At 39.7% G+C, this 25836-nt stretch overlaps 2 protein-coding genes across 3 annotated transcripts in view; one reads left to right on the top strand and one right to left on the bottom strand.

The window, feature by feature from the left end:
- Positions 1–20881, top strand: part of ctnnal1 (catenin (cadherin-associated protein), alpha-like 1) — a 59187-nt gene extending 38306 nt beyond the window's left edge. The window contains exons 2-19 of one of the 2 annotated variants that reach the window (XM_079570679.1): positions 2191–2380; positions 7491–7678; positions 8636–8755; positions 9700–9789; positions 10008–10178; positions 10671–10871; positions 11585–11671; positions 11864–12022; positions 12194–12286; positions 13838–13988; positions 15616–15653; positions 15747–15797; positions 17118–17272; positions 17589–17637; positions 17810–17866; positions 18639–18758; positions 19458–19541; positions 19813–20881. In XM_079570679.1, the coding sequence (XP_079426805.1) occupies positions 2191–2380; positions 7491–7678; positions 8636–8755; positions 9700–9789; positions 10008–10178; positions 10671–10871; positions 11585–11671; positions 11864–12022; positions 12194–12286; positions 13838–13988; positions 15616–15653; positions 15747–15797; positions 17118–17272; positions 17589–17637; positions 17810–17866; positions 18639–18758; positions 19458–19541; positions 19813–19977 (2169 nt within the window). In that variant the 3' untranslated portion in view covers positions 19978–20881. Of the gene's footprint in view, positions 1–2190; positions 2381–7490; positions 7679–8635; positions 8756–9699; positions 9790–10007; positions 10179–10670; positions 10872–11584; positions 11672–11863; positions 12023–12193; positions 12287–13837; positions 13989–15615; positions 15654–15746; positions 15798–17117; positions 17273–17588; positions 17764–17809; positions 17867–18638; positions 18759–19457; positions 19542–19812 lie in introns of those variants that run through there. The other variant, XM_079570678.1, reaches the window with a different exon arrangement.
- Positions 20882–21072: 191 nt separating this feature from the next.
- On the bottom strand, positions 21073–22301 carry abitram (actin binding transcription modulator). The gene is made up of 6 exons (XM_079570687.1): positions 22125–22301; positions 21927–21978; positions 21708–21837; positions 21549–21625; positions 21414–21483; positions 21073–21338 (listed from the first exon to the last, which is right to left on the bottom strand). Exons 1-6 carry the CDS (start codon positions 22204–22206, stop codon positions 21201–21203), a joined length of 549 nt encoding a protein of 182 aa, XP_079426813.1. The 5' UTR covers positions 22207–22301; the 3' UTR covers positions 21073–21200.
- Positions 22302–25836: the final 3535 nt, after the last annotated feature.

Raw genomic sequence — 25836 nt, 5'->3', positions numbered from 1 at the left:
TTCCTGTTTGCACAGCTCGGTGAATGTGGTCACTTACTGGGCCTTAACAGAGGAAATCCCAGGCTGTGGCCGCCTCTGCTGCTTTCTCTGCGCTCTTGGGTTTTTCCATTTAAATTAAGCATGCTGTTACAGTGTAAAAATGGTTGATAAGAAAATTAGAATGCAAATCAATAAACTGTGAAACAATTATGTTTAAATGAAGTCAGCGATATAAAAACATTTATGAAGTTTTGGTAATTACCTCCTGTCTTTTTTTTTTTTTAAACATTAGTGACAAAGCATATCTCAACACAGCAGGCTCCTACAGTCATTATCTGTTCTGCCTCTCACAGTTTTGTCAAAAATCCATTGAATTTTTATTACTTTTTACTATATTACACAGTACAATGGTGTTATGGGACTGTCTACCCAAAAACAAATCTATTCAGTCTTGTGTGTGGTTGAACATGTCTGGCTACTTCTGATTGATAATATGCAGCATCCCATAGTTTCTATAAGCACTCCCCTAATCATTACAATCAGCACAGACGCTTTAAGCAACTTAAGCTGAAAGAAGTACAGTTTAATCTGGCTTCAGCATCACAAAGCAGCTCTGGCGGTTTGCAGACTCAGTGTGCCATTTGTTAAATTAAAGATGTAGCCTAGTTTATACAGTGTTACTGGATAAGAGTCTCCCTGGTTTGTGTGTTGCATGACTTGTTTTATATTTTCTGTTTTGTAATATGGAAGAACCCTTTTGAACACATACTCATGTGTCACTTTCTGGCTGGGCCTTTGTGCGGCTCGAAGGGCTGGTGATGCGCTGACCATGTGTCTCTCCTGTGTGCTTATGATGTCCCAAATAGTCAGCATTTATATATATACACAAGAACTCTGCTCAATTCTCTGACAATTTCGAGTTGTTGGCCTCTGAGCTAATAAATCTTCATCCCACGGCAATCCTCCCGTCCTCCATCGCGCCAATGTACTATTATAATTATATGTACTCCTCAGAGCAGGAGAATAGCCATCTGCAGCACCCATAGATGAGTTGTGTAAAAGACTATTGGATGCTGCATTTCCGAGCACCAGTTGGCCCCATCAAAACATAGCCAGCCTTCTGTGACCAATAAAGGATTTACAGTAAATTATCTCTGTCTTGGACCACCTGCAGCTTTGGACCAATTAAAAACACCACCCACTATTTTCTGACCCAAGTGGTTAGACACAGATCCAGGCTCACATCGACAATGGAAACAGCTGGAGACGGTGGAAGCGATCAATAAATAATTAGCTATTCATAATTCATAATTGATACTTACAGTAAAGTCATCCCACTGGATGGAGAGTGACTTTGTTCCCAGTGATAGACTGTGCTCAATAACTCAATAGCTCACTAATATATGCAGACATCCGTTTAATTATGAAATATTGTCTTCTAAGCGTCTGTCTTCCACTGGCTTTTCAGGCTTTGTGTTCCCACAGCACACACTTTCTTACAAACAAGTCATCGCTTAAAATGTTAGATATTTTGAGATGAAAGGAGGAAAAGCTTTGTTTTGATATAGAGAGTGACCCAGGCTCAAGATAATCTTATTATAGAGGACTTTTTCAGCTTCATATTAAGGCTGTTGTGATTGAATGGAATTGTACAATATTTGTGCTGCTTTGCGCGTGAAGCCTCCCCGTTCATTCAACAGACAGCTCACAATAAATACATCAGCAAACATAAGCTCAGATGCCACGACAGAAAGTTAGCAGCCTGTAGTGTTCTCTGGATCTGGTGCTCATAGCAGCGAGTGAAAGAAGAGAGAGGAATGCAGAGAAGCTCAGGTTTTGGGGTACCAAAAACTTAACTATTTAATCTCTATTAATTTTTTCAATTATTTTTGGGTAGTTGTCCCCCTGGTCCCACTGTTTTTTTGTTTGTTTGTTTTTCTTTGTTGTTGTTGTTTATTATTTTTACCTAAACTAATCCTGTGTTTGAGACCTCTACAAATATGTTCAGAAATGGTTAAAAACATGTAAATAGATTTACCATTTTTAACAAATATATATTTTTAGTAGTACGCGTGTGAGTGTAACTTAACTGTGTCTTTGTTGTTGTTGTTATTTTAGGCAATACAAATTATTGGTATCCAAACAGTCGGATCATTAGTTACTATGTTTTAACCTTTGTTTTTGAGTATTTTGTGTCTTTATTTTTTGCAGATTACCACTTTGATCAACCACAAAGACAAGCCAAAGAAGTCGGAGCGGACCCTCGCAGCCATACACCGGGTGGGCCAGGCAGTGGGCGTGGCAGTGGGCCGGTTTGTGGCTGTTGGGGAGGCCATTGCTGCTGAGAACCAGGAACTAAAAGATGAGATGAGTCAGGCTTGCTTTGAGGCGCGTCGAGCAGGTAATCTAATGATGCACTTTAAATGTGACCAAATTGCTGCTCTAAGTCTATGATACTTTTGTTGGTAAGGCTGTTTGAAATTTGGTTGTATGTGAGATAACGTTTTATTTGAAGCATGATTTTACCTCCCGGCCTTTTGAGGGTGTCCTTAAGAGCTCTAGGTCGTTCAATATAAGGCTCAGGTTATTGCCTCTTCATCAGCAGTTACTTGTTAAGACAAATGTGACACTTTGATAAAGCGCGAGCGAGTAGCACCTCCAGGCTTCCCAGCGTTATCAGATTTAAGCAAATTTCCATTTATCTGTGCAGCGCGGCTGTCAGGCAAAATTACACCAGCGGACATCCAGAGTGCTCTGCTGCTATTAGGATTGAAGGAAAGGTTTAAGTGCTGGTTCACCCTGCAGTATCTTGTAAAGAGCAATGTGTGTGAACTATGACATATTAACAATAGGGAGGGGGTTGGGGGGTTCAGTTTGCAGCAGACCGTGCGCGCCTGGAGGTGAGTTGCAAATAAGCTCCACCTCTTAAAAGTTATGTCATTGACAATATATAATCATATAATCATATTAATTTATTAAAGTCTCTTTTTATTAAGTTCACCCCCTACCGCATGTATCTCTCGTTTGCCCAATATCTTTCCAATGTTAGTGCCAGCCTCAATTTACTCTGTCATCGTTTGCCTTAGAGATCGACCGATATATCGGCCAAGTCAGAGCTTTAAGGCTTCCTCGAAGCATCCTCGAAACATAGCAATGAAAATCAGTCACCTCGGACTGTATTTTATATGTTTATGTTGCAGACTTTTGATTTTCAGAACCGTAAGAGATGGAGACTTCCCGCTTTTTTGTTTTGGGATCTGCTGATTTTTGTCTTTAAAACAAGCTCCCTAAAAGGAATGTCTTGAATAAATTCCTCTAATAAAGCGCCCCCTGCTGTCACAGTTCAACACTGACACATTTTACAGTTTAGAAGCATCATACACAGGATTATAGACAAGACATTTGAAAAAAATATCGGCCGTGGATATTGGGATCAGCCAATGAAAATCCCCCAAAATCGGCATCGGCCTGAGAAAAACTTGGTCGACCTCTAGTTTGCCTGTCTACAACATAATGTACTATTTTCAAACATAACAAACTGAACTTGTTATTGTTCACCACTGCCTTGTTTCTTTTCTGTGTCTTTATGTTTTTGCCATTATACAGCCAACTGCTGATGCGCACAATCCTCCTCCTCTCTTCTTGTTCCTTCTCTTATGTAATGTTCTTTGTATTGTGTTCTATGTCCTCATTACCTCTGTAAATATGCAGCTTATACGTCCATCACTAGTGTAAATATATACGCACTCAATGTCTGCAACATAAGAACAAAACATACACACAGCATCTTGACAAGACACTGACACTGTGGTCTGTTGAGATAAATCCAGGATGCTTACATTGATAACAAAGTGGGAAATTGTTTTAAGTTTTATGCCAGATGTCTTCATACAAATCCATATTACCTACTTATGCAGACTGTTTCTTGATTGATTATGCCTGTGAGCAGGTTCGTCTTCTTATGTTTTATTTTAATTATTAGATATCTGTGAATACGTTCATTTTATAGTAGAATTTACCCTTTTCATGACAAATGGAAGACAATGCGTATCAAGTGTTTCCCCTTGGTTTCCACAGTTGCCTCTTGTCTGGCTCCTGAGCTGAACTGTGTGAGTGATGGACGTTTGAATTATCAAGCTGTAAGCAGGCAGACGGTGCCGCGCACAGGGCGATGTTGAAAGGTTGACTTTTCACTTTTCATTTTGCGAAAACAATGTCGAAGGTTCATATCACTCATGTGTGACTATCAACTTCAAACCTGAGGGAAAACAAAACAACATTTTTCTTTTATGATCACAAAGCCCATTGTTTGGGATAAGACCCTGTATCCTTCTCGACTGTCCAAACTTTCTTGCTGTGCTCAGATAAATCCGCCGTATTTTTGCTGACATAGATTTTATCAGGCTAGACAAGTGCCTCATTTAGACTCCAGTGAAGCAGACGAGAACCAATTTCACATTGGCAAAGAATTTGGACACGTCGCCGTGATAATAGGTTTATGTTTAGGGAACCAGCATGAGCAGCAAAGCGTTTAATCCCTAAGCATCTGAGATCTGTAAAGAAATGTGTAAAGAAAAGTGTCTGTGAGAGATGAGGAGTAATTGTGTACTTTTGTGTAAGCATACACTGGCAGTTTTGAATGTGCGATGCCCACTGAGTTAATTTATTCTCACATTTCTTCCCGGGGAGGTGTCTGAACAGTTTGCTTTCACAGCCCTCCTGACAAAGTACAACTATTCCCCACAAAAGAAGAAAAAAATCTTCTTTTGTGGGGAGATCACAAGAACTGTTGTTTTAAATTTAAATTATGTAACTATACTCTTCCCTAAAAAGCACATTTTTTTCTGGATGAAAAAATAATTCATGGCAGCAATTTAGGTGTTATATATTTTACTGCAATTAAGGAATTTCTTGTTTCCTTTGCTTCAATTCTATTAAACGTCAGAATCAGAAGTGTTTTTATTGCCATAGAACAGCACAGCACAAAGTAGGAAGGAGGGATGGCCTTTATTATTTGTTCGGCTCCTTTCACAAAGCACTTTACATCCACTCCAAACACACACTGTGGTAAGCTATGTATGTACCCACAGCTGCCCCTTTAGGTAGACTGACAGAAGCGCGGCTGCACACATCTGCGCCAATAGAGCCTCTGACCTCCCCCATCATTCATCTTGGCCTATTGTACATGTTGTGTGCAGTACAGCAGTTCACATTTGCATTTATTATGTGAAAGGGCCAATTCTCTTAATACGCAGCTGCAGAGTTTAATGACGTGGGCCTTAAACTTGTGCGCTATAATGAAATAAAGGCAGGGGTTTAATTAGATGCTGCCCATCAGCAGAGCACAGGAGATCCAATGAGGCAGCTCGGTACAGCCAATCTGTGTTAGATCTCTGTCTTTGTCTGTTTCGTTTAGGCTCAAAGGGTTATCCGCATGTTCACGTAACTCTTAACTCTTAACTGAACTTAAAACTGGATAACTGTTTGGACCCATGTTTTTTTTTGTTATAATTTCTACTCAGACTGCTACAACTGTGATGTAATACTCACTGTGGATATTTTATAATCAATCGAATTTAAATCACAGTAAGCTTCCACTTTCCATCGAGATAGTAACCTGGATGTTGAGGAAATAAATTATGATATGTTTGAACCGTTTTGTGTCACAGACGTTGAAAGGCTGTCTGTCCTGTCAGTTACAATCAGTTAATGTAGCCTAAAGGTCCAGCCAAACCTAATAAAGTAGCAGGCTACATAACGCAATAAAGACCTGAAGACCCGGCTTGTTCCTGCCGATGTCTTTAGGTAATCGAGGATAGAGGCACTGGAGTGACACAGTGAAAGGAATTACTTTTACTTCTGAGCTCTAAAGTAAACAATTTTATAATGATGTCCTCTTCATTCTTGCAAGTTTGAGTAATCCTACATATTCAGTCCATCTCTTTCTCTAGAGTTAAAGATGCTTCAGATCATTTCAGTGCTCAAACTGAAAAAAAGGTTTTGTGAAAAAAGTGTTATTTTTAGCTTTACTTTAACTGCTTTCTTTGTCTGTGTGCCAGCAGAAGGTGAGCTGCATGCTCATAAATTAGGAATAAGGTGCTTTTCCCTGTTTCCCTACACATGAGTTGCAACATGTTAAATGTCAGTGGTAAGATATACAAAAAACTCAATAAAGCACACGACAGTAAAACCAAGTGATGGCCAGACTTTCCTTTCACTGTGTCTCCAAAGAGATGCATATTTGGGTTGTCCAGCTGGCACGTCTGTAATACTAGTGTTTGTTTGTTGTTTTCTATCCTTTCCGGTCTGGGCAAACTGTTTTTCCAAGGTGACAGATTGTAAGAAAAAAGATGAGTCATAATGAGTTTAGAATGTGCTTTGAGGAGATTTCAGAAATGAGCAATTAGCCGCGATGCATCTTCTATTTTCTGCCTTGTATCTGGCTGCAGATTTCCGTGGCAGCAGACACAAAGCTGAGCACCCTGCAGCCTTTTGTGCTCACTGACATGTCTCCGGTTCCTGGGAGAACCCCGAGCACTCCTAGGCCAGATGGGATATGTCGTCCATTTAGCTTGTCCAAATGTTGTTAGCATTTGATTGATCTTTTACCCTGCTATTTTGTTGTGAACAACTTTTGCAACTTTTTATTCATAATTTTACTTTGCAGACAATAGATAAACACAATTACACAATAGATAAAGATAAAGCCTGACCAAGACATTACACTTAGTAGGCCTTTTCCTGGACATACCTGTTGGCACCTGGGGCCAGAATTGTAGAACAGTCTTCTCTCCTGGGCCAAAGCGAGTCGAGGGGGAAGCTACGACATGTAACGTAAATAGACTGTTGGTCATTGATTTACCAGAGACAAGACAGCTCTCTGGAACAGGTACAGCAAATGTGATTAAGATTTCACAGCATAACGTGGTTGTGCCCGTGTATATCCAGAAACTGCCGACTGCTTGCATTAGCCACCATTAGGTTGCCTTCATTCTTCATCTCTCCACTCCTCATTGGATTGGCGCTACTGAATAACTTCCTAAACTCCTTCGTAAGGCGGTATTCAGGTTTGTTTTTGTGTGGAGAAACTCCAGAGAAAGCATTAAAGAAGAACTAAGTAACTTGTTAGACTTAATAAATCCTTTACGTAGTCCCTCTGGGGGTAATACAAGTGTTAATGGATGATGGTCTGAGGCGCAATACACACTAATAGAATCACGAAGAAGAAGCTAACAGGCTAACGAGCAAAGCTAACTGCGGGCTAGCGCCAGTTAAACAGTATAACATCCAAGTTTGAGTGAAAAAAAAAGATCTCCATTGTGTTATTGGATGTACAATATCCCTCTCTCCCTTTGTCTTTTCTGTCAGCGTAGTATTTACTCTCATGGACAATTAATGAGTCAAAAACCGCAACGACACCTGCAATGGTGCTTATGGCCTCTAGGGGCATGAGTTACTTAGTTCTGCTTTAAAAACTGTCTCCATGGATGTTGTGATGTGTGTCATTACAGGCGATGCCATAGCCCAGTTGACAGATGTGGGGTCAGTCGCCCCAACCCCAAGCGATGGGCGTGTGACTGTGTTCAGTGACAGGGCAGCCATGGTCAAAGCTGCTCGTCTACTGCTCTCCTCCGTCACTAAGGTGCTGGTCCTGGCTGATCGCATAGTCATCAAACAGATCATCACGTCGCGCAATAAGGTGAAGTAATGTCTAAAATATACAGTACAGTCACCACTGGACTTTTTTCCCCCACATGGACTGGCCTTCATTTCAAGAATTACCCTATACTGAATAACCCCTGGCCCTGAACACTATACTTTCTGAAAACACATCACATCAGGAATACTTTTCACAGTTAAGAGTAGGGCTGCACAATTAATCAGAGTTTGATTATTAAGCATTACAATTTCCTTTGTATTGTCGAGGCCTCCGTGATCAAAAGTAAAGGCGCCATGCTGACCATTCATACAGTCACTAAAAGGTCAAATACACAGAAATATCAACTTTTTTTCTGACCTTTAAATTGTGATCCCCCTGAAATGTTTAAAACTGTGCCCTCTAACTAAATGTAATCTTGATTTGTAAACTGCAACTTTTCCAAAATTGTGCTGCTCCAATGACGACATAATAGTTTTATTCTGTGCTTCTGCCATAGCAATATTCACAAAAAAGCACACTCTTTCAAGTCCTGTTTTTCTGGTAGATAAGCACAAGCACTCTGAGGGAGTAAGCTACTCTTGAGGTAATTAAAGCAAAGCAGTGCATTTAACCATCACTTAGAGGCACAATGCTGCAGAGGGAGCAGGATGAAGACCGTGCTTTCCCAGTGCACCTGGATGTGCCTTTAGCCAGACACAGAGAGATGGATCAAGTTAGAAACAGAAGCTGGTTATCCTCGTTTGGGTCGGCAGTCGACAGTCTAGTGCCCTCCATTAATGACACAACACAATTACCTCTCAGCCTGCGTTCGGTTTACAATGAAAATATAATACACATAGTTAAGCCTTGTTGCAATGGATTAATTAGCACTGAAGACATACCTTTTTTTCTAACCCAGACATTAATTTCAGTGTTTAGAATTTCGGTTTGCAAGACTCTATGGCACATGTTCAGTTTAACTATTAATGTTTTTCCTCGCTCTTTGTCTCCTCTTAGGTTCTGGTAACTCTGGACCATCTGGAGAGAGTCAGCACCTTCCAGGAGTTTGTTCAGATTTTCAGCCAGTTTGGAAACGAGATGGTAGAGTTTGCCCATCTGACCGGAGACAGGCAGAACGTGAGTCGAATTAAAAGCAGCGGATCCCGATTAGTCTCGGGTGCATTGTGCGGTTTGGTGTTTATGATGCGTTACTCTGCTACTCTTGAGTCGCATAAGAGGTGCCTGTGGTTAAAACGGTTTTGTTATAAACTGGTTTTCATTTGTTCAGTATTTTCACTGTCGATTTTATGTAGATATAATTGAACAATCAAAGGAGATGACAATGATGTTGTAGCAGGAAGTGGGAGATTTAATTGTTAAGTATGCATGGCGAGAAAAGAAACTAAAACATCCAAATTATTTTTAGGTGGAAGTCGGTGGGAAAGCTTGAGAAGCACTACTTTAAACGTACTGGTATTTAGGCCAAACTTCCTCTCCTTGCTTTACTCTTCCCATCTATGGGTTTCCAACTTTGTACTGTCAGAAAGCCCTAATTCTCGTTTGATGTGTGCACGGTGCAGCTAAAGAGCTTTGCCTACAGAAGCGGATGTAAAGTGCAGGGGCTGCGATATCTCCAGCAGGGAGGGAGTTTCATCAGGGTCGTTGTTTTGACACACACGTCATATCGCCCTCCAACGCTACTCAACGCAACGGCTAATGCTCCCGCTTTGCATTTTCCCACCCATTTTATTTCTCATCTTTTTGTCATAACTCGCTCTCGTCTACACACGGCCCCTCAGAAATCCTATCTGCTTCATCGGTGTAAGCCACTAAAATAATGGCAGATAATCAGGCTGTCTTTGTGAATCATGCGAAAATGCTGGGACTGGAGTAGGTTCAGCTGCCTGCTCCTATTATGTAGATAATCTAAATCTATTTTTATATTTGTTAAGAGGAAGATGATGGTCGTGCTATTCCCAAAATGTCATTAATAAGATGAAATTACTGCATTGCTCTTTCTCTATTAGTTCTCTGTAGTAAAGAAGCATGCTTTGCTTCTCTTGTGTGTGTTAATGTTGTAGGACCTAAAGGATGAGAAGAAGAAAGCACGGATGGCTGCTGCTCGAGCCGTGTTGGAAAAATGCACCATGATGCTCCTCACTGCCTCAAAGGTAAACAATCAACACAGAGCTAGAGCTACAACACATTGCAAGTCTTATCAAGTCATATTCAAGGCTCTGAAGGATTGCAGTGAGCATAGCATTTTATTATAACCAGAAAATCGGAAATATTTAGCAAGAAATTATAGCAGAAATACATCAAAAGGACAGAAGTTGAAAGCAAACAGAGGCCACGCGCTTTGACATTTTATGTGAATTTTCTTTCAAAGACCTGCCTGAGGCACCCGGACTGTGAGTCCGCTCGGATCAACAAGGATGCCGTTTTTCACCGAATGCGCTGTGCCCTGGAGCAAGTCATTGAGATCGTTACTGAAGCCCGCAGCTGTGGAGACAGCAAGGTCCTGCCCATGAGCATCTACAACGGGATCAGAGATTTCAAGGTACTGCCAGAGAGTGCATTACGATGATTTTGTACTTATTGATCACCCAGTGTTCTTTTGTGGATTTGTCCATGGGTGGTTGAGATGGAGTTTTCAGGTTGTTGTTTTTTTATTCAAAACAAATCACCTCTGTCAATTTGGCCTGATGATGTGGCATGAATCATCCCTGTCCTAATTACCATCTTAAGTAAATGCAAGTGACCATACAAAAGTAAATCTGGGGAAAACAAATCTGAATAAAAGTATGTTCTTCATTGGTGTTAACAGGACACTGCCATAATGAGCACCAATCTATATGATGCTCATGAGTCCAGTGCCCTGTCCCTACATGAATTGTCTTCTGAGAAAACATGATTGTTGATTTGTATTTATTCCAAATGCAGTGTTGTGTTTTGTATTGGCACAGACCGGGTTAACACTTTATTCTAAGCCAAAATTAACACAGTTTTGAGTTTCATTCTTATAACTGGTTCCTTTGTAACCCGTGTCCAGTCGAGTGTGGAGTGCCTGAGGGAGAACCTGTACTCCTGGTCACCACAGGACATGGGCAGTCAGTTGGATGTCCTGGTGGAGCGCACTGAGGACTTCACCGACTCCCCTTACACTAGCCACGAGCAGCGGCAGGCCATCCTCGGCTTGTGCCAGCTGGCGCGGCAGGAGGCCCAGCAGCTGCTGCAGTGCTGGATCGAGGCGGTGCGTTGGCACAAGTCGACATATGAGCAGATGCACATACACCTCTAGGAATATTCACAAACACATATGCTAGCATCAGAAGTCCGAGAATGAGTTGTTGTAGCTATGACTGCTGTACTAGAAAACCAGACAATGCTTTTACAATAATGTGCAGTACAGAAATGACTTGTGGACTCTGTGAATAGCTGTCATTTTTTTCTGTGCTATTGAGCAGAGTCTCCTCGCTTTTTATAATTGATTGGCTTACATAACACAAGCCATTCTGCTGCAGTTGGAAAGTGTAAACATTCAATTCTCACCAGGTTACTTGGGGATTTTATGAAAAAAGAAGCACTGAGTTTGCATTTAGTCCTGATAAAAATACACTAATGATGCTTTTGACTTTGCACTTTCACAGTGCTAATGCCAGTCACACATGACACAAAGACATTTGCTCATAGGCGAAGTGAGTTAACTGTCTTTCTCAAGGACACAAGGAAATTGTTGTGTGTAGTGTTTGGAATTTTGAATCGTATTAAAAGTGCATAGATTAGGGCAAATGGAAGCTGCTTTGGTTTGGAGAGCCTGCCCTAGACCTATTTGAATTTATGTTTTTTTATGATTCTCATGCACATAACCTACTTATTTCTGTGTTTCAAACACCAGTGCCCTTGTACCATAACCCTCATTGAGTTAATATTATTATTTCTTCTCTCATCTTCTGTCACAAGCAGCAGTCTGCTCATGCCAAACAGCCCCCAGAGAATATGGAGGTGGCCATTCTGAAGACGTGCCAGGGTGTCAGTGATCTCAGACGTGAGGTGAGCTACTGTCTGCCTCAATACAGAAACGCTCTTACTGAAGAACTGCCTCTCACAGACTGTCTTCCTTGTTTCATATATAATATTCTATGTTCCCTTGCTTACTCATTATCAAGCCTTTCTGATGCAACATACCTTTACTACACTGCAAGACAATAAGCCGTCTCTTTTACCCTCGCTGTTCCCTTTCAGCTCCATAAGGAATCAGTGAGCCGGGCCTCAGACCTCCTCAAGGTTCATGGTGAGCAGTTGCCTCTGAGAGCTCTGAAAGCAGCAGGTGCTGAAGGAAACCTGGAGGCAGTGGCTGAGTACTCCCGCACTCTCACTGAGCAGAAAGAGCAGCTAGTCGAGGTAAACAGTTCAACACGACCCACAAACCTTTATAAATCCTTTTTGGTGTTTGTAACATGGACACTATTCAACTGCGCTTCAACCTTCATAACATAATATAACATGACGTGATATTTTTACTGTATAAAGGTTGACATGAGCTTGTACATTTTCTTCTTTTTGTCTTTGTAGACGTGTCGGTTACTGTGCCATGTATCAGGGACTGAGCCACTGGAGATCACTTGTATACATGCAGAGGAGACCTTCCACGTGATTGGTCCACAGGTAACCATTAACTCCTGTTTTCAATCTTAAATTCCCTAATCAAGAACAACAAGAATTAGTTCTGTAAATCTAGCTCTGGTTATAAGCAGTGACAAGAAAAATAGAAAACAAATTAATGATGAGTCTTCCTGCACCTGCTGTCCGTTTAAGAGCTCTGAGAACACACTGTCCACCTCGTCCCCGCTATCCCACATCTAATAATGTTTGCTCTTGGAAACGGTCCATCCCAGTAATTATCCGACTGTAGAATGTTCCTGTCTGGCAGAGGCGATGTCAGGCCCCGCGTGACTCTGCAGTAATGACTCTGCCCAGGGTTCAAAGGTCACCCGATCAATAAACCCCCAGTATGAGGCTAATGCTGGAGATGTCAGTGTGATCTGGCCAAAGTAATGGAGGTTCACCCCGGGGGTAATTGGCTATTTAGTACTGTAGGTAGAAGTTTGGTGTTGTGTTGGTTGTCCTTATTTTTGGAATGCATACGTTTCCATTGATGAGCTGAAGTACGTCTCTGAAATTGAACTTGTTAACCTGTTACTCGCCGTCCCCCCGATTAGGGAGTTAGGATTAGGTTTAGTATTAGGAATGGCAAATTTGATGTAAATTGTATTCCACTCAAACAGATCTTGCATATAGTTTTAGAAACTAGAAGGTCTTGGCTTTCAAATGCGGTCTCACACGGCTGTAAGCTCTCCAGACAACACGCTTTTAGATTTAGATTTGCATAATTGCTAGCTCTAAACCTAACCATGATTCTAAACTGGCAGATAACAGGTTCAATTCAAGGTTTTAAAGTCTGGTTCGCCATACATGCTCGAATAGTATAAGTATAACTATAAATTACTTTTAGTTTGTTTATAACAACTAATTCATATATTTTTTTTCAAACTTGGTTTGTTTGTTTGTATAACTTAAATTGTTTTACAGACAAACTGGGAGAGTGACCGGGCGGCACGGTAGTACAGCGGTTAGTGCAGCAGTTCATGCTTCACAGCTAGAAAGTCCGGGTTCAATTCCCAACAGGGACCGGGCCTTCCTGTGTGGAGTTTGCATGTTCTCCTGTGTCTGCGTAGGTTTCCTCAAGTTCGCCCACCACTAAAAACATGTACAATAGGCCAGGATGAATGAGAGTGTGTTGGAGAGTGCGAGTGAGGGACGACGGAGGCTACAATCTGGTGTGGCGTGTTTACATGAATGAGACCCATGTGTGTTCATTAACATGCACTGTCCTGACCAAATAAACCAATAAATAAAATTGTGATGATTTGTTATTACTATAATTCATTAATTAAAACTATCATAATTAAATCATAAATCAATTCACCTTCCAAGTACCTCCAGGCCTAGATCAAGATCAAATCAGGACTAAAGCTAAATTAGGGTATGTCTAAACTGGATGCAAACTATATCTGTGCCTGTAAAATGTTACCAAAGTAAGTAAGTACCACCTGAAGAAGCTCAAGTTCCACAATTTGAGAGCCACTGTTGTATGTACAGCTTACTCTTACCTTGTATTAACTTTTTAATGATCTTATTCATATTCTCGTTATGTAGATCATTTCAGCTGCCCAGACTCTCGCCCTTCACCCGTCCAGTAAGATTGCGAAGGAGAATCTGGACGTGTTCTGCGAGGCCTGGGAGTCACAGCTCTGCGACATGGCTCTGCTCGTCAGGGAGATCAATGATGTTTTTGAAGGCAAGCGAGGTGCGTTTTACTTTACTTTACAAAACTGAACGGTCTGTTCGGCAAACAAAGCACAGACAGTCAGGTACAGGATTTCTTCAGATAATCTTGACTCTTATGACAATTTTCTTTTAAAGGAAGGGTAGAGATATGATGCTATTAACTGGGAGATGATGGAATAAAAGAAGACGCCCCCGAAAGCTGTTTTGGATCTTAGCTCTTGGGTCATGGACAAACCACAGCAACACTTTTTACTCACAGCATGCATGATGTTTATACTAGATGAAAAGACAAAGAAAATACTGGAGAAATGTAATATGGCAGTGATTATAAATACTTTCTAAGTAGGGGTGAAGTGAGAGTGAAGGACCACATACATCACTGTATTGGATTTCTATAAAACTGAGCCACTCACTAAATAGTTTTAAAGGCGGTGTCAAGTGGATTTCCTTCAGACTGCATTAAAACGGTATTAGGGTTTATTTCCTCGATAGCTGAAATGATCTATGATGTTCTCCTCTGTAAAAGAATCATAAAACAAAGAAGGCACGCTATCATGATAACTGAATAACTTTGTCTGACTTCACCAAGTCATAATGGGAATGGAGGAAAACCATCAATTCTTCTATGGGTGAAATTGCCCAAATTATTTTTTGTTGTAATTTGTCTAAATTCACTGGATATATCGGCACTTCACCACCTCCATGGGCTCTCAAAATGCTTTTACATGAACCGCTCATCCAGCCACGTACACAGACACGGAGGAAAGACGAGTGAAGTGTGTTGTCCAATGACACTATGACAGTTTGCTCTGATGGGAGTTGGTAATTGTGCATTTCAAATCTGTAAATGTGGTGTTGCTTTAGGACTTGTAAGTTCTGAACATCCAATATAGAAAAAAACAATACTTACCCCTGCCTTCCTGATGTTTTTCTTTTATATTAAGTTCCAGTGGTTCTCAAACTTTCCACACCTCACAAATATTTCACCCTGTAAAGCCACACCGTGTAGAATTTTGCCCAATGAATAAAATTAAAATACAAGCATTAATTTTATGACAGATGTTTTCATCATTGAAAAAAACCTCATAACAAACATGTGCCGTTGCTGTGAGCGGCTCAAGTCTCCTACATGACTGTAACTTTACCAGGAGTGGGTACGTCTCCAGCTCGTCGCCATGGAGATGTGACTAAAGATTTGATAATTTGATATTTAAGTGTTAGTTGTCATCCAAATCCATTCTTTGTAATAGCATTTTCTATGTCGAGCTGGTGATTAGGAGCATATTTTATACTGATGGCAACAGTATAGTCAAAAATGTTACGCAGTGTGCCTTTAAGTATCACCGGGCCCAGATCGATAACTCATCAGGACTAAACTAGGTCTTAACAGACCTAAATCAGACAAAATTATGTCTAAACCATGTCTAAGACACAAAAACATCTAACTTAAAAGCTCTACTAAAGAATATCTGTAATGATTTCTTATTAAAATGAGCACCACCAGTTTGATCTAGACAACACAGTATTCTTTCATACTACTATAATTGTAGTTAGTACATTAGGTTTGACAGGTTGTCCCATTCCTTTTTGTAATAGAGCTGTTGAAATGTCCGTTGTCACAATTCTTTTGTATTCTGTTTTTTCAGGAGACAAAAGACCTTATTTATCACTTCCCAGGCCCGGGGTGGGTATCACACATTCAATCTCATAAATATTCTCCACCTACACCCTACAGTGCCTTGTGATCCACTGATTAGCACTATTCTCCTTTCCACAGAAGCATTCGACAAACCTCAAGACTTCCAAATCTGTCAAGTTAGACGCAGAGGTACTACACACCCCATAAACTGTGGCTTGCAGTATAATACATCAGCTCATGTCTTGTGCTCCGGTGTGACAGCGGTACATTCATCTCCCTGAAAACCTGATGTCACTCGCTTGAAAAATTGATGGTGTTCATATGGTAATAGAGTGAAATGTTGCTGGCTTGCACTTCTGTATGTGCTGCTTTGCCTCGGTAAAAAAAATGGATTATTATGCTGATTGTAAAGGTTTTGGGTATGTAAGCAAATTATAAAAAATGTTTGCTAATATTTAAAGGAGATCTATCTGTGTGACGAGTTGCAAAGGTGTCGCTGAAGCCCAGGCCTTTTTGATTTATATAAGTGTGCATCAGCAGAAGAACTGTGGGGAAAACTTTATAATTGGCTTTAGATTAAAGTGTAGCTTTGTAGCGTACAAGATCAGTGAGGCTGCGCTGTTGATAAACAAGTGCGGATCTGGATACAAGTAAAGTCAGGAAGAATTAAACATAGCAGCAAAAGCATTTACCAGATATGAATTTGTTGTACTAAGGTCAAGGAATTTTAGTGAGGCAGCTGTCACTCACTGTCACTGAGGCTTTAAAATGCCTTTGTATATGGAGATGTGAGAAGAGAAAAGAAAAGAGAGGAGAAGAGAGGGGAGGAGAAGAGGAGAGAGAAGAGAGGAGAGGGGAAGAGAGGAGAGGAGAAGAGAGGAAAGAAGAAGAGAGGGGAGGAGAAGAGGAGAGAGAAGAGATGAGAGGAGAGGAGAGGAGAGGAGAAGAGAGGAAAGGAGAAGAGAGGAGAGGAGAAGAGAACCATATTGCTCAAGCTGGCAGGGGTTAATGAACACACATGGGATGCAACACCAGATTATATAGCATTAACCGTTGCACCACCATTCCGTTCTTAATACATTTTTGGAAAAAGCTATTATTTACACTGGCTTTGAAGAGCAGAACTTGTGAACGTAATCAGTCTTAAAAAATGTGATGTCACGCTGGATGATCGCAACGGGACGCAACCACGCCACACTATATCAATCAATCGTGTGAGTCGATTGGCTTAGATCTGCGTCACATGACACACATTCGATACGGATCCTTCAGTAGTCATGTCTGCATAAGAGCGATTGCGTTATTTTTTCAGGGTTATACTGAGTGAGTCATAGGGATTTATTTAGTTTTTTTATATATTGTTTGTAAAAAAGAGAAAACTTTTTATATAAAAGGTCATTTACACTTCCTTGGTGTGCCGAGTTTATCTTGAAAACTACAAAAAACATATACATAGTTTACTCTTATTTTTGTTTGTTTAAAAAATGGTCAATATTTTTATGTCGTCAGGAGCAGACGAGTATGGCTAAGCTGGGGCTGGAGCTCAGACTACTGTCCTCAGACGTGGACACTGAAGTGGAGAAGTGGGACGATCAGGAGCATGAGATTGTGAGACAAAGCCAGAGTCTCGCCAGCATGGCGTACAACATGTACCTCTTCACTAGGTACACCAGCAAACACACATCATATACTACAGCTTTCTTACCTGTTAACATTCATCTTAACTTTGCAAAGTTTCCTAGCATACACAAGAGTCATTTCAGGGGCTTACTTTTAATACCATTCTCAAGCCCGCAGCTATCAATATTTAGCAGGCAACGAATTTGATATTGCTATGACTCATTTTGACAGTAAAATCGTTGCATTTCATCAAACATATAGTTTCTGTAGATTGCTGTGGATGTATTTTTGTCCTCATTCATCTCCCTCAAATGTGTTTCGCTTTCTCATTTGCCATGTTTCCCATATTGATCCCTGCAGAGGAGAGGGGCTGCTCAAAACAACACTAGACTTTTTTCATCAGGCTGAGGCAAGTTTATATATTGCTTCTTTTCAAAACACTCTGATATGTTTCACACTTGTGTTTAGCAAACTTAAACTATGGATGTCCAGTACCCACTTTTTATTTATTTACAGCTGAAAAGCTTTGTTTTTGATTATGGGTGATGCTTTTATGATTATTTTCATGTTCCACTTTGAAGATTCTCTCAGAAGAGGGACTCCAACTGTGCTCATCCCTCCGTACCTTTGCTGTTCAAGTAAGTACATACAGTACATACCTTAGATCATACATACAGTACATACCAAGATCTTAGAATTACAAAATACTCTGGATTAAATTACACTGTCACATTTAGATTATACTAATGTTTGTACTTTTCATTAATTAATCCATTTATTTAATTTTTAAAGGAAATCACTGCCCCTTCCCTTTGTAGTGCACACTTGAAATTCAAGAGTGTGTTGTTGTTGGTCTCAGTAAACCTTTTCTCTTAGATAAAATAGTAGTAATTTTTGAAGACATTGTTTTTTGACATACATAATTTGTTTCTTATTACAAATGCTCACAAAAACAATCCCTGCCACACACCCTTTTTCACCCGTCCTCCTTGCATGTCAAGATCCTTGGGACAGCCTTTATAAATCACACAGCCAGAGCAGGAAATTAAGGCTGTCAGACACTTTTACTTCTCTTGCTTTGATTTAAAAACAAACGCGGCCACTGAATCTTTCTTCTTCCTTCCTGCCCACTCCAAAGTTTTCTCACAGGTTCTCTAATATTAATTAAACAGCTTTTTAACAGCCATTGAATACTGGTGTTTAAGAGTCTCTGCCTCTTACATCTCTTACTGGTATAAGAGGCAGTGGGCGGGTCCAGGACTAATTACAAATTAGTAGCTCCTCAAGTAGCCGTGCACTTTCTGATTAATTTCATTAAACATAGTAATTTCATTAAGAGCCAGGCTGTTGTGCCCTTCATCACATAAAAGAATCCAAAAGAATTTTTTTTCCATCTTTCATGCGTTCCAGTTGGTTGATGAGGAGAAGTCCACAGTGTTGACAGAGATGGACAAACTTGTGGCATTGTGCCAACAGTTACAGATGGGGGCAAAGGCTCCTGCACAGGGCAAGACCGCCACCTTCCAGAAGGTATTTGTATTGCACCCGTGTCACCGAACCAAATGTGTACTGCATACAAACATCTTGTACTGAATTTTTTAAATATTTAGAAGTTAGTGCTTCATTTTCCTCTATGATTCAATTTGTTTGATGAAAATGTAAGTCAGTCATGGAGGTAATATATGTGTGAAATACCCTTGTGATTCCTGTATCCAGTCTTCTTCAGACAAGCCTACTCACTGTGGTCATAACTGCACTGCAAAGTTCTTCTTGGTTCAATACTTACATAGATATTTTTTGTATAATTTTCCCTAAATTCACCACTTCGATTTTACCCAGAATGACCCTTACCATCATTATTCTACTGGGGAGTTTAATAGTTGCCATCCAAAGCTAATCTTGATCTACATCTAACACCAGTAATGAACAAAGGAAGCAGGAATAATGAATGTCTATGTGGAATTAATGAGCGTTTCGAGCAGAGTCGTGCAGTAGGTCACCTTGTAATAAACATGAGGCTGAAATCAAAAGCACTGGATGAAGAATAGCGCCACCTTGACTGATTAATGGTGCCCTTTGTATCTATTGCCTCTATCAGTCCACTCTGATCTTCATTTCATCATTCATCTTAAAGTCTATTGAACGTAGCAGCAGTATTCACATAGGACACACTGAGAGAAATATAGTGCCATGGATAGACTTTTTGAAGTAATTTCTGACCATCTGTAGGTGGACACGTCTATTCAGACGACCAGAGGAATCTTAACTGTGGTTCTCGCCATGCTACCAAACTGCAACAAGCTTCACAGAAAGGTAAACACAGTAACTGTAATGCTAAATTGTCATTCATTTTGGAGAAATGCATTAATTTGCTGCAATATGTTTCATGCATACTGCACCACTATACAGGTGAAACTCGGAAAATTTGAATATCGTTCATTTATTTCTGTAATTCAACTTAAAATGTGAAACTAATATATGATATACACTCATTACATGCAAAGTGACATATTATAGTTTTCTTAATAGTTCTTAACTGCAGTAAAATATTTCAGACACAAACACATTGCTTTTGTTTGCACAGTACAAGTCAGAGAGAAGCAGCCTGGGCTCTCCACAGGACTGGAGGGAAAGACAGGGAGCATCGACCCCTGTCAAAGACGAAGGCACTCTCAATGGCAAGAATGGCTTTGGTGTCAAATCACTGGAGCAGCACATGGCAAACATAAACCTGCTGGAGAGTAAATAATCCACAATCCACAATAGTCAATCCTTAGCTCAACATTTTTGTGGAAGCAACACAGTCTGCACCACTTGGAGGGCGGGAAAGTATTCCCCTACACCCATAATGAAGTGGGAACATACCAAGAGGGGGTAAATGATTCAGTGGCACCAGTCTGAATTGACTTTTTTTTTTCTTCTTGATCCACTTAAATACCCCATATATCACATGGTTCAAGTTGCATTCTATCAGAGGCTACAAGATGAAGACAATCAGCCACAGAAATGTTTGCAGTAAGCTTTCACATAGAAGCATTAACTCTGATATTGTCTGTTACTTGAGGGTTCTTCAGGCGCAGCCATATATTAACTTCACCATGTGCCTCAGTGGTGAAGCTTTAGTGTCGCACATAAAGCCAAACGAAATCTGTGGCTAGAACATTAAATGCATGTTGCAAGTACCAATCTGCTGTATTTGAGCCTCTCTTTGGTTAGTGAGTCTTGCATTTGTAATGTTTACATGTGTAATATCAGTGGTTGTGGTAATTTATATTCCTGCTCTGTAGAAATGTTATACTACACAAAAATGATCATGCCATTGGAAAGGTTTCATATGCTGTGATATGAAATATGTGCCATGTTAGCATCATGATGCAAACACAAAATCTAAAAGCCAAATATGATTGTTTTGTTAAGCTTGCAAATATTTCTGAATATGAAGCGTAGTTTTTCTGTGTAAACCACTGTTTTGTCTGATTGGTCAGTATGAATATTATGAAAGCGGTGCCCTTCTAGGTCATTATGAAGACTTTCATGTGAAGCTGCCTATATATTTAAGAGTTGTATTGTATAGTATGAAACATGAAGCATAGTTTATTATAGGGAGTGAATCCTACAGAGGTACGAGCTAATTATTAATAGTATGAGCTATGCCATATTGTATGTGATGAGAAGGTAACTGATGAGAGATATAGTTTTGGACCATCTTTTCTTTGAAGAGCATTTGAAAAGTTATGAATTAAAAATAAAACAATATTTTTTCTTATGTCGTGTGTTTTTTATTGTTTTTTAACAAATATATATATAAAATGCTTTCTTTCCCCACATTTAAAAAAAAGGGGGAAGTTGTGATCAAAACTAGTGTGGTGATGTCAAATGTTCCAAAACCAGTAACAACCCCAGTGTGTTCAAATTAAAATCAACCAGACCAAAAAGCCCCAATGTGTTTAAGTGATGGTCCAATATTGTTCATCAAGATGGCTGTGATGGCAAAATGTTGCGTTTCGCAACAGTTTTGTCAAAGTCTTCTCTTGTCAGAAGATTTTCTGTTATAGTCTTGCTCTCTTCTAACTTTGGCAGAATTACAGCAATGTATCCTTCAGTGAATGGCTGTTTAAAAAAAAAGAACTACAATGAATATCAACAAATAAACACATTTGCAGTTTGCCACTCTGTATATCTTACCTTTTCCAGGAGTAAAGCTGGTGTTTTTAGAATTTCCTCATTGACCTCTAAAAGTCGGCCTCGAATGCAACTGCAAAGTTCAACACATGTCAGATTAAAAGAAAAAAACTGCAAACTTCATTAAACAAAACTCACCTATAGATTGTGTATTCAGTATCATCAGTGCAAGTTATTCTACAGAGCGGGGCAAAGTCTGTCAAGAACTGCCCTCCCTGAAAGACAGTATTATGGCATCACTCCCAAAACAAAACAATAATAAAAAATCGGCAACGTTGGCAATTCTACTGCACTTACCCGCTTAGATTTTCCAGAGACTTTGTTCTTGAGTCTGCTACATCCATCACTAATTTGATAGGTAATAGATTTGATTGTACGCCCATTTTGAAGAACTGGATGGGTTTCTGCCAAAGTAACAACACAAATTCTAAAAGAGAGAAAACACAGTTGAAATGTGACCATTAGTGATTTATTTTCACAAATACATTTCTTGGGATAATTGACAAGCTGCTTTACCTGTTTGAATGCTGCAGGATACAATGATCTTCACATGGTTTCCCTTTCAAGTCTATTGATAAAACACCAACAAGACAAAGCATGCATTTCACAACAGACTAGTGTACACTTTCATCCAGTGGCAACATTTTACACAGAATGTATTCAATGAATTAGCTCGAGCAACACAGAATGCTAACTTAAGCACCAAGCATTTACCTGTTCTGTACCATCGCGTGTAATATCTGTCAATGACTGAGGGCGCTCTCATTTCTGGTTCTACTTGTGTCACTTCGTCCATCAAAATTATCAAATGAAACACCTCGAAAAATCTGACTATTTTCCTTTAAAACGGCTATTTTCTAAATGGGTCAGTATTTGCTGATGCACAGCGTTGGTCCGTCGTTCAAATAATTCCGGTAACGACAATAGGTCGAATGTGTCGTGTTTTGGTTCCGCCTTTGCAGTGTGTCTCCGCATTGAAGTATGTCTCCGTCGAAGATCTTGGATAAAACTTTGGTCTCTTTGGTCTCCGTGCTCTTCATGAGTGAAGTTGCTAAGTTGTTCGTATGCGTTTACAAAAGACAGCAAATACCCGAAGATGTGCCTCGATCCATTTCTCAAAACAAAACAAAAAAATCAAGCGAAACAGGGTTCAGTTTTGACAGGTAAGAGCAACCTAATATGTTAATAAAATGATTGTGAATATAACAACAATCTGGCCATGACGATATGATATATAGATTTATTACATTTTCCATAGGTACGCGCTCTCTCTCCCTCTCCACTAGATGTCAGACTAGGCCTACAAGCAACAAATATAGTCCTGGTCCTTACATTTCATGCCTGTGCCATATGACATTTTCGAAAATTATGTAAATTGCTTTTTTTTGCCTTAGTGACTTCAAATTCTTCTGAGAAACAGACAGCCATTACCCAATAATGCTGTTAATAGCTGTCTTGAGTTTAATGCACAAATGCTCTGGTATTGAACATTAAACACATCCAGAGATATCTATCACATCATGGGCCAATTACCTTAGCTATTCAGGAGCATACGTCAGCTGGAGCTTATTCTTCCTATCTACTGTCTACTCCAGAACCAAATACCAATCAGGAAGCCCTTAAAAACAATCTAGCCCTACTTTTATTTTATTAACTTACTGATCACGTTTTAATGAAAAGTATAATGAAAAGTCAGCTAATGCTTTTTATGATTGTTAAATATACAATGCTGTCCTTGAGATGATCTGGTTTGTTTTAGAACGGCAGTGAAAGCAGATTACTCCAAGGCCCAATGAGTTTTCCATTTGTCTAATCACCATTACCACGTCTGGAAAAGTTTTTCCGCCTAATCTGAGTTATTTTTTCCAATGCTTTTTTATTGAACGTTGCCACTTTGATGCCCATTATGCAACACAGTTTTATCCATAAGTTTCATTGATATGTGACGTCATAACTTATTCCAGTGTGCATCAACAACAAGCAATAATAAAATTCATTTAGTTTCATGGTGTTGTTTTTACGGGTTAGGTTAAAAAACAGATGCTCATTCAAAAATATATTTTACTGTCCAATGCAATACTTTTATCTGCACTTGTATGTAGCTTTGTTCTGTACTATGTTAAAGGATCCAGTCTGTCTCCACTCACACCTCTGTGGGTCATCTACAGCTGTCACACACTCATCTCGCAGCTGCATTGGCCACTGTGTGTAAGTCCACGTCAGCTACTGCAGCAGAAGCCAGTAGCACTTCTCAGTCATGATGTCTGTCCCTTTAGCGCTCCAAGTCCTTTTTTTTTCATGTGGATGACGTCCAGTGATTTATAAAATGCCTAAAGATGCCTCCAAAAGGGTGTCCTCTGGAGAAGAGCTCTGATTATAGCAGTGGTGTGTGGGTGGTTCAGCAGTCCAGAAACCATTTCCTGTTCTGTGCCACGCTGTTCTTTATTACCTAATACACTTACAGTATTGTTAAATGTGCAAGAAACTTAAGTATTGCCTTCTCTGAAAGTACTAACTATACAATAACCAGAAATAGAGGTATGATGCTTGAAATAAAGGTGTGTATGTCCCATTTAACTAAATATTGGTTAAAAGTGCAAAGAAATGTTTGTGTATTAAGAGCTATGAGAAGGAATCTGCCTTCATATTTGACTTAAGCTACGCACAAAGAAGAGTGCCACACAAGAATTGTGCTCTTCGAGGTTGATGAGCCTAACTTGAACAGAAAAGATATAATTTTAACGGTGTAGTCAAAGCAAAGGATTATTAGGGCGCTCTGTGATAATCAGGCTCTCAATGTTTAATCCACAGTGTCTCTGTTACTTCTGAACTCGTGCCAAAACAAAGCATTAGGCTCTGAAAATAATCCCATTCCAACTGACAGGCAATAAACATGGCTAAATTTGACAAAATCTGATGAAATTAATAAATCACCCAGTGAGTCTGGTCAATGTGTTTTACTAAAACCATCTCTGCATCTCACATATACTATAATTAATATCCTGTTATTCAAATTTACACTTACAGTGAAACTAGGACGTCACATGGAGGACTGCTCTGAACAATCAGGTAATATCACTTTTATATTTTTGCTACTGTACACATTCTGTTGCACATATGAATGCACACTTTTACTAACACATTTTCAACTACCTACACTATGTCTAACACATATGTTGAAAAATGACAGATCACAAGTTTAAGCTCGGTATGGGGTCACTTTATGTGAAGAAGACAGATCAGGTGTTGGCACCAAATGTAACAAAAAGGTAAAGGTCTTTTTAGCTTGATGTATCTACCCAGCAGTATTGTCACTTCACTTTGACCTCATAAAAACAAGAGGAAGTGGTCTGCCATGGTTTTCTGTTTGTCACTTTGCTGCTCTTTCTATGTGCTATCTTTAGACAAAAAGGGCCTATATGCACGTGTCTGACAGGAAGATTACATTTTAATAAACCAGAAAGTATCCATCACTATTTAGACAGCTTTGACCCAGTGGCCATTTGTCAAAACTGCTCTTTCATTTTCGTGATTAAGAAGAGCTTCAGCTTCATTCCTAGCCTTCACTGCTGTCATGCCGCTTGTCATTTTCTGGAGACAAATGGGGTTCAAACGGGAGCTGAGGGCAATGGAAAGTGCGCACACTTTGCCAGGTAACTCTCAAATCACTGCAGTGGGAATTAAGGGATGTCATTTTGGACTTGTAGCACACCACACACTGTCTCCTTTCAGACAGCACTAAAATATTTATAAATGGGTTTTTTACAGTTATTAATAGGCCTAATAACTTTATATCTACTTGCGAATCAATTTGAAATTAATAAGTGTGGGCGCAAAGCTGGTATTAATTATCTACATTTGGAGCCACATAGTCAACATCTGCTTCTCAGAAGTTCAGTCCTAGAGATTTAAGTTTGCAGCTGAATGGAAGAGCCAGGCGTTTTTTTATCTGTCCAGACACATACAGTCCAAAAGCTTCTCAGAAAACCTAATCTTTCAGCGTAATAAGACATCTTATTAATGACAAGAAATGAAAGTTTAAACTTCATTGTTTCACTTTGAACATTCAAGAACACATTCGATTGGTCCTTTGATTGCTTCTTGCATCACCAAAACCTTTTACATGTTCAAATTAAGATAAAAAAGGAAGCTATTGCATGAATTTCTGATCACACACTGTGTAAGGTCAAATGTAGAGGGCATGTAAGGAATATTCATTGTACAGAAAAAAAGCATTGCTATGAAATTTACAATTCAACTAGGCTTCAACCCAACTATACACAAGCACACACGCACGCACACACACAGTATGAAGATTAATACGAATAAAGCTTTTTTCAGAGAGACAAAACAACATATACCAGAACCTGACATAATAGTAGAGTGGGTTCCTCTAAACAAAGAAACCAACCAAAAAGTACACAAG

This window comes from Gobius niger (genome assembly GCF_951799975.1).
Source record: "Gobius niger genome assembly, chromosome: 14".
NCBI classification, from domain to species: domain Eukaryota; kingdom Metazoa; phylum Chordata; class Actinopteri; order Gobiiformes; family Gobiidae; genus Gobius; species Gobius niger.
Note: the sequence above shows the minus strand (reverse complement) of the source record. Positions and strands in the feature narration are given on the sequence as shown.

What these genes read in the sequence shown, in the direction of transcription:
- abitram (XM_079570687.1), bottom strand. Translation starts at nt 22,206, where the DNA reads ATGGACGAAGTGACACAAGTAGAACCAGAAATGAGAGCGCCCTCAGTC. An exon ending in TCTCTGGAAAATCTAAGCGG is followed by an intron (nt 21,626 to 21,707) that starts GTAAGTGCAGTA and finishes ACTGTCTTTCAG; the next exon opens with GGAGGGCAGTTCTTGACAGA. An exon ending in CAGCTTTACTCCTGGAAAAG is followed by an intron (nt 21,339 to 21,413) that starts GTAAGATATACA and finishes TTTTTTAAACAG; the next exon opens with CCATTCACTGAAGGATACAT.